Source organism: Apteryx mantelli, chromosome 19 (assembly GCF_036417845.1).
Source record: "Apteryx mantelli isolate bAptMan1 chromosome 19, bAptMan1.hap1, whole genome shotgun sequence".
Lineage (NCBI taxonomy): Eukaryota > Metazoa > Chordata > Aves > Apterygiformes > Apterygidae > Apteryx > Apteryx mantelli.
Genome location: NC_089996.1, coordinates 12,943,817 through 12,955,938, shown reverse-complemented (window position 1 = coordinate 12,955,938; position 12,122 = coordinate 12,943,817). Strand labels below are relative to the sequence as shown.

The following is a 12,122-nucleotide window of genomic DNA, read 5'->3' as shown; positions in this document are numbered from 1 at the left end:
TTCTTTTGTCACCTTTATTCTACACTTCTCTGTTCTTATCACCAGCTACCCAAGATGCCCTTATCTCTTGCAGTTTCCCAGCTAAAGCATTACAGGCAACATATAACATGAAGTTCCTGAGAGCAGAAACAAGATGAATACTACCCAGTGAGACCAGCAGTATTTTGAAATTCCAGAGCAGAATGATCTTTAACCAAGAGAATGTGAGGAACTTCCTCAGAACAAAATTACAGTTTAATAGAGAAGTGATTCTGAAATCTCAACATTTGCAACTGTAGCTTTCATATTTCTTACTGAGCAGATCTGGTTAAGCACAAACATGACAGCTTCCAGATCAGAACACAGAACCCGTTACATGACCTCAAGTACTTTTTAAATCCAAAGACTTAAGACTTCATTCAAGACATTTTTAACTGAAAGATTAGAAACACCAGTTTATTTTAATGGATAAACAGCTGAGCTAATTTTTTTTATTTGCAGGGAAGTAAAAAGACAATGAATTTACCCATGCCTACACAGCATAAAGAAGGTAATTTTTACTTTCATTAAAGGAATAGAATCCTACATTCTCGACTTGATAGTCCAGTATTCAGAGGTAATGCTGAATGTCATGCATAAAGACACAATAAAACAAATGTAAGTCATTAATACATTATTTCAGTTCCTTTTATAAATCCTGATATGGACTGTCTTATTTCTAGGCTCTACCTGATACCACTTATTCTCATACTTCTATTTTAAATTCCAAAGCATTGAATCTACTACTTGAAGCTTTTTTTTTTTTTTAATCTACTTCAAATTCCCCAAAATCACATTTTCATAAAATCATTTTCTTCCGGAATTTCTCAAGGTCTATTTAAAGTTTGAATGGATGATAACTTGAAGTATTTATCAAAAATCACTGTGTTTTGACTAAAACCCTGGAAGGCTTATTTGCTTAATGTTACAAATATGCTAAAACATATTTAAAGTACACACAGTGGAAAAAAACACACAATTTTCAGCTGTTAAAAGCTAAATTTAAAGTACTGTAATTAATGGGACAATTGAGCATAAAGAAAAAAATCTGCATCCAAAGAGCAGAGATTATAACACACTACTTAAATATTCCCCTCACAATCTGTACTAATTTCAAAAGCGCTATACAAGATAACAGTATGATGAATGAATTTTGCAAACGTACCATTTTTATGGAAGAAACCAGTAAACGTGAGTTGCAAATGAGCAGACAAGCTAAACAGGAAAAAAAAGAAAAAGAAAAAAAGGATGTGTTAGAACAAGCAAGTATTTTGCTCTTCACAGCAGACACAATTCACTGATTTTCAGGACAGATCTACACTGAGAGGGAGAACCACAATGAGGAAGTCCATCCTTCCACCTGCCTGGAAACGGCCAAGATACAGCAGGCATGAGGCTGCAACTGATGCAGTTAGAGACGGGTCTTCTCTTTGCAAATTGAACGATTCTTCTTCTCTAATCCATTGCTTCAGACAAAAAGGTAGAGGTTTTCACACAACAGTAAAAGCACACTGTCTAAAGCGTGCACAAGATCTTGCCCTCATGGGCAGGCAAACATTTCCTAGATATTCATCCACAGCAGAGACATTTTGATGAAGTTTTCCAGTACTTCAGGCTGAAGCATGCACTTGGTATTGAAGTTTTATGCCAAGTATTTGAAGTTTGGTAAGCAGAATCAGAAGCTAGACAGCAGTGCAGAAGCTAGACAGCCTTAGTCACATCTAGTCCATACCGCCCCCAACACAGGCAATCAAAATAATAGTTACACCTATTTCATTTCAGAGTCCTGCAGCTTATAGCTTTGATCACTCTGCTGACCGTAGGCACATTTTAATTCAAATTGTTATACTCAGAATACATTTTAGTTCAAAGCAAGTATTCATAAACCCAGATTAAAAAGGATCTCAAACATGCTTATTTACCATTTCTGAAGTATTGACAAAATATTGTCCATTGCACCAGAACACCAGATACAATTTAAGCATCTTCACTAACTTTTCAAAAAGACACAACCTGACATTCAACATCTATTTTTAAACACAAACATGCCTCAAACACTGAGGTGATTAGTATTTCTTGTCACACTAAAGTTTGAGAAGGTGCCCAACAGTTTTAACATTCGAAAGATAACATCTACACCAACTTATATCATTTATTCGTGTTACTTTTCTAGACCAATGCCAGACAATTCCAAGCACAATTTTTATAGTTTTGAAAATGCAAAACCCACATAAATCTATAATCTGATTATTTTGTTTCAACCTGATCACAGAACAATCCTTAAAAAGAGGATATTTACCTAGCAAGGGTCCCCAGTTTGGAATACAACATAATTAAATCAAGTAATAGTAAATCTATAAAACTTCTAGAACACAAAAATTATAAATTAATTTCAGACTAAACTGTATCTAGCATTGTTGCCTCTGAAGCACTCTGTAGAGTAGCTGGTAAAAAAAATCCACAAGACTCATCTAAATAGGTCTTTACATATTTCAGAAACTTAGGTTAGCCTTTCAATATCTGTTTTTGTTTTATAATTTCAGAATGATTCACATCTCCTAATCCATTTAGTGAATTATATAAAAGGGTTTTGTAAGTTATCTACAGTCTTTCTACCAAAAAAGAACATAAAGCCAACATGGAGGACTAAAACGGGTCTGTAACTGAATTGTGTAGATTAGAACAAAGTTGTTCTGGAAATCTTACTATGAATTGCTTAATTTCCATCATATATACTTTCACAAAAAGCTTAGGTAATTCAGTTTTTAGCTAGATCATACATGAAGAATACAGCTTTTTTTAAGCTAAAAAAAAGTACAGTAATTCATCATACTAATTACTCAAATATTCTAAACACTTTACATGCTAAGTCACTTCTCAGCTTACTTGCATGGTATTGATTTTTCTTAATGATTACAGATTTAATATCAAATCAAATTAACTTATGAATTTGTAATAGCCATAAAATATTGTGAGAATGATCCATCAAAAGTTAAGTACTGGAAGTGTTACAAATTAGGAAAAAATATTGGAACCAAAAATGTTATGAGAATAACTGCACTGAAATTACTACATGCGCTGACAGTCGCTGAGGATATAAAAATCCTTGATAAAAGGAATAGTATTCACTACATTTGAGTGCTTACAATAGTAATTATACTGTTATTAGTGTTCATACACCTAAAAGCTTGCTTGTTTCATTTTTGTCTTTTTTTTTTCCACCTCCAACCTGTCTACTAACCTAACAACAATCATTTTGTCTCCTTACAAACCTTTGATTTCCTTTGATCATCATGGTACAACTCTGACAGTGTATTAATAGCTTTCAGAGGACGCTAACATTTATGGTCAAAGCCTAACAGAGAGGGCTATCTTATGCTGAAAGACAAAGTACTTGATTGATCTTTCCTCCAATTCTATGGGGCAAATCAAAATCAAGTACATACTCCATACAAAAAACTTCAACATGCTTATGCCTAAAGAGAGATCCTGGGATATTAACTTTTATTTTTAAGACTGCAAGTAACAATACTTGAAAAATTAGAGGGCTTTTTTCCACCTTAATTTGTCTATTTGACAGCACTTTGCAAATAGTCAGTTTTCATTCATTTCAATTTGAATGTATTATTCCCCCACAGAAAGGGGGAACAAAGATTAGCAATCCCCTGCACACACTAACACCAATAAGATGCATCTCACCTCATTTTAATGTTCCCAAGTGAAACAGCAGTTATCCATCAAGTACAGAAAAACAAAATGACTATACATTTCATAGCACTAGGAAATGTGTCAAGAAACAATAGACTAAGTATTTGCTATGCCCTCTTTTTCCCATCATTACAAGGACAGACTAGGATGAAAATGAACTGAAATGCATCACATCCAATTTCACATCTTTGCTGAACTTTGACTTTTGCCAAATACAATACTACAAACTCAGCAAGAGCTCACTTCTCAAGTATTTTTTCTGAAGAGGAATAAGACGACCTGGCAAAATACTAGCTTTTTCCAACACTAAAATTAAGTATGTTATATAATTTAAGTAAATTATTGAGGAAAAAAAATTATGATTAAGAATCCAATAGGTTCCAGTGTAATTATAATTTAACAATTAGCATTCATAGAGTAAGCATTTTTTTTCCTGAAACAACAGTTCTATATTGAATTAAAAACTGAAACTTTTCAACCATTACTTAAAGAGGGAAGTTTACTATTCTCCTTCCTTCTTCTCCCAAAAATTCAAAATTCAGCTAGAGGAACTGTGCAAAGTTTCAGTATCAGATATATAAGGGTTAGATCCCAAGAAAAATCTCAGACTAAGCAACATTTCTCACTAGAAAATTCAAATGGAAAGTTGTAGGTCTTGCAGTCTTTAATAAAGAGATTTTATAACTAGTTACTGTATTGTGGCTTGAGAAGGATAAGGATATGAAAGATGTCACTGAACAAAAGCAAAGGTAAGCAGTTCTTTAACAGACATCTTTTAAATATTTTTAAAAAGATTCAGTAAGATTTCTTTAAGTAACTCTGAATACGAATTTAAAAATAGCAAGTATACAATTATATAAACCCCAAATATCATAATTTTATGTTATTTTCCACAGCTTTTTTTATATCAACACACAGATTAGGTATGACACAGCTGGCAGCCTTAAAAAAAGAAACAAGGCAAATATCTTTTTCAGGCTTCTACACAAGTTTTAAGAAAGGAAAGTACAAATATTAAAAAACTTATCCCATCATTGCTTTTCTCCAAGTTTAAGTGATTAGCACACATACATATTTTAAAGTTTTGTAAGCAACATTTCAAAAGGCAAGAATTTTGCTTCTAATTATTCTCTTTCACATTCTTGTTGATTTAACATGCACATATGCTCATTTGTACATATATATATATGCAGAATAATACCTGTGAGATTCTTGTTCTCCCTTCATTTTCTCTACTTTTGATAACATGTCATCCACTTTGAATGTTTTCCTGTGAAGAAAGAGCAGAAAGAATAGTTTCACATAGCCACTATTCCCATAACATAACAAGAAAATTTATTCAGTCTAAATTTGATTCACTTGATTTTATATCTAAAACTGTCTACATACAATCTTAGCCTTTTATCCACAAAGCACCCTTTTTAGACAGGCTAGTATCACAACTGTGTCATAGGAACGCAACTACAGTGCAGCTTTTCAAACAGTTTTAAAATAATACCAATAACTAGAAATAGATCTTTCAGAAATAATCCTACTGTTTTTAAAAAGTGTCATTTAACAGCATCATATTCAAATGTTGCTATAAACGTATCTAATATTTCAGCTTTTCTCAGAAAGAAATCCTTCACACCTTAGTGACACTTATGCCAACTATGCAGGTACAAGTTAGCTCTCCAGTCATCACTATTTTAACCTTGTCATAATTATGAAAAACACTTAAAACCTTATCTGACAAAACAGCAAAAAGACTTCTTTCTCCACAAAGTTACATTAAATGGACACAAAACAAAGAACAATGTACTTCTGAAGCCCCTCATTGAGTGCATTCATACAAAACACTGAGGAGGAAAAAACATGACTGCAGCGTAGCAGGGAATAATCACTTCCTATCGTTTCTCTCAGTAAGTCTACCAATATCAGTCTGTTCATGCTCATATGTTCAGCCTGTTCTACTACATATACCCAATACGATTAAGTGTTCATTGCTAAATAAAGTTCACTCATGAACAGAGGTTATTCAACAGTTTCTGGAATAGTCGTTCAACTTCTCTTTAAAGGGAAATTAATATTTGGCCCTAGATGGCAACAAAATTGCCTAGACTAGACTGACAGTGCAACAGTAGCGAGGGCATCCTTGCTTTGTATCCTATTCTCTAAACAAACCCAACAATAATGAAACACAAGCTGTTGCCAAATATTGGATTTCTTACCAAAATGAGGTGGGCACTGTCTACACCCCTAAGTCTCCTGCGTGAAGAAAGGCTGTGACCTCATACATTGTTTACATTCCGCATCTAAGGCATCTGCACGATTTCGTTACAAATCACACAACGGCTGAATAGTAGCACTGGACAAGAAACACTGCACAAGTACAGGGTTGCAGTCAGGTAACAAGGAGAACAACTATATTTTGTGTAGTGAACAGTCGCTGACCCAGAGCTGTGCTCAGCCTAAGTTTCATAAAGATGACAGATTCATGAAGTGACTCACCTCCACTAAAGAACGGATTACGAAAATGAACATTGCGATGCTCAGCTTTAGAGCAAGACATGTTAAAAACTGGGGAATTTGTTGAAAGTTATGAATTCTAAGGTTAAAAAAAATAGTCTCAATGTGCACCTTGCTTAAGTTTATCAAAATTAGCTACTGCTCTGCAGAACAGCAAGCAGTACACTTCTCTTTGGAAGGCAATGCGTGATCCTACCAAGTCACAAACTGGGGCTACTGTTCAGACTAGAGAATTGCTTAAAACACAGCTCTAGAGCAAAATTCTGTCATGATCTTGAATATGGGCTTGAAACTGGCTACAAGACATGTTTCGAGATGGGGAAGGTTTAACAATCTTTTATAAGGTATACTAATATCTGACATGGCTTGCATTTAGTATTTGTGAGTATTACTGATCCAAAAAGAACAATGATTCAACCTTTCCAAATATCAAATTCAGGTTAGTCAAGACAAGAAAAAGAGCTCCTAAAAATCTTTCAGAAAAAATAAAAACAGCAACCAATAAATAACAACCCAGTAAATCAAATGTGTTGCATTTGTATTAGATTTATAAGAACATAAAAATATGGAAATTTCTTTAAACTAGATTACTATTCATATGTCACCATATTCCCAATTCAGTCATAACAGACAAAACAGTTTTTATTATAATTGTCCCTAGTATCCAGGATTTTAAAACAGCATTTACTGGTGCTACAAGTATGTGCATCTTGCGCATTCCTTTCTCCACCCACTCTTATTCCAGTCAGGCACAGTAATAATTAACAAAGTATTAAAAGTCACATCATAGCATGCCATTACTCTACCAATAAATAAAAAAAATTCCTTTATTCAAACACTTCATGGGAAGCCAGTTTTGTAAACAGAGTTAATATCTTTATCCAACTCCATCATTTGGTCTAATAGATAGTAACACCTAAAGAAAGACTAACATGCCAAAAACCCGTTTCAGTTCTCATCAAGGATCACTTTACCAAACATATCACCTCTCAAAAAAATTTTGCAACACTTTTCTTTTTAAACCATATAGACTATTAGCTCAAGTTGACACATGCCCATTAACTTATTACATATTAATATTTCTCTATATTTTAAGCATCTTGGTCATCAGAAATATTCTCAATATAAAACATATGGACCAACATCAATGGATACTTTCTTGGTAAAAATGCAATTTTACTTCCCTACCTCCAAGTGATAAATTTGTCTGGCATTTTTCTCAGACTACTGTAGAGCTAGAGATAAAAGATGTGGAGCTATAATTACTATTGTGATAGTTAAATTGTATCAAGCTTGGAAATAACTTCTTTGTTTTACATACGATACTGTTTACTGAAGTGGCAATCAACACAGTGAACAGCAATTAAAAATGGCAAAATTAAGAAGTCTCAGAGGGAAAACAAATAATATGCATATACTGTAACAGTCAATAAGCAGACTAACAATGATGCATTTTCAAAAGATATTCTTTTGCAAATAGAACTCCACTAACATTTTTATTATTCTGAAGCTAGGTATATGAAGTTTTCCAAATACAAGCCTCAGAAAGATTTCCAACTCCAATTCGTATTTTCTCTTCTTTTAAAGCCTCTTGTTCACCAAAATGACAGGACCGTATGTTAACTATTCCTATTGAATGAATGGCAATATTGAATAGCAACTAAGGTCTTGTGCACTTTTAAAAGTGTTTGCCAGTATAGACCTGCCAACAACAACCCCGCTAACCTTCTGGGGAAATTCAGCTGAAATTGTTTTGCCACAAGTCCTTCAGTCAGTGCCCTTACTACATCTAAATAGTTAAAGCTACATTTAAGCCACACCTTTCACCAGTTTAACTAGACTGCCGAGGAGAGGGACCACAGGATGAACGTAGCATGGAAAGATTTGGGTGGTGGTGGTGGGGGCACACAAGAACACCACATGCTTTGACAACCGATTTCTGTTTTTTTCTCCCCAACTAACATCCAGGAAACTACACTAGCTTACTTCTGTTGCATTACTGTGTTTTTTTTTAAAGAAAGTATACTGAAATGTTTTACTTCATTCTTCCTAGATCTAATTACCAAATTGATTCCAATAAGCCAATATTTTCAAAAAACTAGTGAGTGAAACGGCCATTAATCTGTCTGTTATGGATCAAAACACTATCTAAATAAAATCATAGCTCTAAACCAGAGTATTATGGCCATTAGTAAAAATCAATATGTTTCAAAGACAAACTAAGCATTACTTGGGCAGCTGAGGAACAGAAATTTGGAACAGTGGACAACACAATGTACATGCAAAGTACTACTTGTTTCCCAGCAGCTACAGGAGACATCCAAAGAAACAGAACAAGACAGGTAAAAGAAGAACATACGCATATCATTCAACTATAATTTAGTGTGAATAATAAGCAGGAACATACTTCTGTTGCACAGTTTGGAAAGGATATATATTGCTCCAGATACCTAGGTGACTTGCAAAAAAAATTAAATAAGCAAGCCCTAAACATTATTTCTTAAAATTTGGCTCTGCCCTGTTTTAAAATAAATAGACAATTCACTTCAGTAACTGTTGCAAGAAAGAAAAAAAAAAAAGCAGCAACTTCAAGTTAAAAAAATCCAATCAAAAGTCAGGACACATTCAAGACACATCAAGAAACAAAGTATCTCAAGTTATACATTACTGGTACAATTTTAAGACAAAGGTGGCTGCAAGATTTATAACTAATGACACCTTATTCCAAAATGGCAAGAACATTACTCTAAACAATAGTCAAGAGATGAGAGAATACCAAATATAGCCTATTCAATTTAAAGAGAAGTGTGCAAGTTCTATTGCTCAACAGATAATCCAAAAGTTATCTTCCTTGGATACAAGTAAGTTTTAAATTTTAATTGTCTGTATAATCAATTTTTATTGCTATTCCTTAAACGTTCATGATTAAGTATTTCAGTTCCACAGCAACTGTTTCCAAGCAATAAGAACTTCAGTGTTAAAATATTTTAAAAGTTTTTAAGCTACAAAACCCCCAAAGTATAAGGAATGATTTTCAGTTTGAGGGGGGAAAAAAATGTAAGAACTTTGAAATTGCACTAATAATTACATACACTTATATCATGCACTTTTCAATCCACAGTATTTATGTATTTTACAGTCAATTAACATACAGCCATAACACCCTCAGATGAGCTGGATGACTGTTTTGCAATGTCAAAACCGAAGCCCATTTCTCAGATGTATCCAATTCAAAGCAATCTTTTTAAACAAAATACTTGCTGGATTTTTTATAAAATGCTATAAACCAACTTCTTACATTTTTCAACTGTTCAAATAATTAGGGAGAATATTAATAATATTAGTATATTGATTCTTTCCAAGACAATTTAACAAAGCTGATAAAAGTTCTTTTAAAATAAGTGATTAGGTGACAGTTTAAATTAAAATGTTCCATATAATTAAGATTAAGCACCACTGATTTCATAAACCCTGAAGTTAAGTCTTTGGGTTTTTTACCCTCCCTCCCTCCCATCCCTTCCCAAGAAGTTTTCCCCCAAGAAGAAAGCAAACTTCAAGAATTAGGTTAGGATCCTGCAGATGGTTATAAATATTTGAGTACTCCCAATATTAATTGAAGTCACAAGCCTAAAGTTACACACATGCTTAACAATGCAGAAGCAAGTTCCTAGATCTCAGAAATAACTGAAAAGTGATGTATGCATTTTTGAAGCTCTTCAAAAACAAAATTAATGTTTTACACACCATCTGAAAACAGCAGGTCACTCTCCACTATTTTTTGACTTCTGCTACTTGGCTAATATTTTAAGATTACTTTTCAAAAAAAAATTTTACCTTTTGATATTTGTTCGGGAGTTTCTATGGGACATGTAAGTGAGAGTTCTGTGCAAAAATATTGGCTGCAGGAAAAAAAAAAAAGAAAAAAGTTAATATGCTTTACAGTTTCCTACAAGCCCAAAGTAAAGGAGTGATAAAGACCAATTACTCACTGCTATGAGATTCCGGGTACGTAGAAATCTATATATCTGTGTTGGTTCTGAGAGAAAGAAACATATGTTATCTAACATACCTACACCTCTAGAAAGACAGCTTTATAATGATGAAAAAGTATCTAATTTAACATGTTGAATATTATTTTTTTAAACAACTACCAAAGTCACAGTTTAAGTGAAACATCATGATGTCTAAGTAAGTCTCAGTTAACAAGTCAAAGGTTACTCCACCTACTGTATAACATGAAGCAACTTCTTGTTTAAGCTACCGTAAATCAGCATCACAACTCAGACAGCTATGACTGTTCTTGTTTTTCCATCAAAATATGCTCCTTTGAGCCTTAAAGTCACAAAAAAGGCAGAAAAAAAAAGCTCAACATACTACAATTTATTGTTGAACAGATAAGTTTTCTTCCCCTAAATAGTGAATACCAAAATAGTATACTAAGTTTATATAACTGGACAATTTTGTATCTGATTGTTTCATCCTTCTGGAAAACACCAAAGTCACTGGCAAACACAAGATACCAAGGCAACACTAGGGTGTGTCAATTACCTATGACAAATTACAGATCATTTTAAGCTAGGAAAGTCATATCCAAAACCTTTTACGTTCATAGGATCAATTTATTCTGGTAAAGTAGCTACTGTTCCAAAGTGCAAACTGATGGAGTATAACAGATCTATGCTCAATACTAACATGAAAGAGCCACATCATTTGAAACAGGTGTAATACACCAAAGTTCAAAAAAGCAAGACTTGTCTACAGAAAAGAGGACCTTCAGTTTAGTTTTAAACAATTAAGTGAAATCAGTACAAAAAAAGTTTAGCTCTAGGCCAGGTTATATCTACAAAGAATTCCAATCTAACCAGAAATATACTATTCTTAAACTGAAGTAAGAGCCAGCTTAATTAGGTAGTGTCAACAAGAGGCTTAGGAAAGGCTTGATAAAATGCACCAATGAAGAATAGGAGACAGAGAGAACAGAGAATGCTGAGTGCCCATACTAAGGCTGTCAGCACTGTCTCCTCTTCCCCCAGAAAGAAACTAACCAACTATTTATTTTGTAAGAAATACAATAGTTTATTTTTAGAAATATAATAGTTTATTTTTATATTCCTGTAAAGCACTTATTTTAAATAACTGGAAACCATGTTGTTATTTATGGAATTCTGTAACCAGAATTGAACAAGGATGGCATTTTAAAATCCTTCATCCCTTTTAAAGCTACAATTCAGCCTTATCTCTACACTTAAGAATATAAGATTGATAAGACTATATTAGTAGAGAGGTGTCTTATTATTAAAGAGAAGGAAATCATAAGTGAGCTTAGTCATTAAAGAGTGTTGAAAACAGTAAAATTCTGCTTAACGTGAATTAAGAAGTATAATCATAATAAAATCTGTACATTTGAAATCAAGAAAAAAGAAAAGAAAGAAATTAAGGGATATGTGCACTTTCATAAAAAATGAAAATACTAAGTAGTCACAACTTGTAAAGCAACATTTCAGATATTTTAGTCTGCAAAAAAACATGACATATTCATAATTTAGAAATATATGAAAACATTAATTATGCTCTTAAGCATCCAATATGTAATTTAAAGAGTGTACTGCTGCTTGAACTTCAGCTTTCCTGAGCAGGAAAATTCTATAATACACTTTTTTTACCTGTGAAGTACAGGTCTATCTTCACATGTCCATGTTACTCAGGAAAAAAATAAAATAAATTTTTATCTTTTTTCTAGCATATGACCTTGAAAAGGGACAAAAACATTCAAGAAGAATGTGATTCAATTTTACACATGCTAGGATTTCTTAATCCAGTATTTACTCATTGCTGTTTTCTCATAATAATCACACTACAAAGTTACCACGTTGTGATGGATTTACACT

General features: G+C 33.2%; 1 protein-coding gene across 1 annotated transcript in view; it reads right to left on the bottom strand.

Moving 5' to 3' along the window:
* SUZ12 (SUZ12 polycomb repressive complex 2 subunit) overlaps positions 1 to 12,122 on the bottom strand; it is a 32,145-nt gene that overhangs the window by 18,323 nt on the left and 1,700 nt on the right. Inside the window, 4 exon segments of the mRNA XM_067308504.1 lie at positions 1,184 to 1,233; positions 4,928 to 4,996; positions 10,069 to 10,133; positions 10,224 to 10,270. Of these exon segments, the coding sequence (XP_067164605.1) occupies positions 1,184 to 1,233; positions 4,928 to 4,996; positions 10,069 to 10,133; positions 10,224 to 10,270 (231 nt within the window).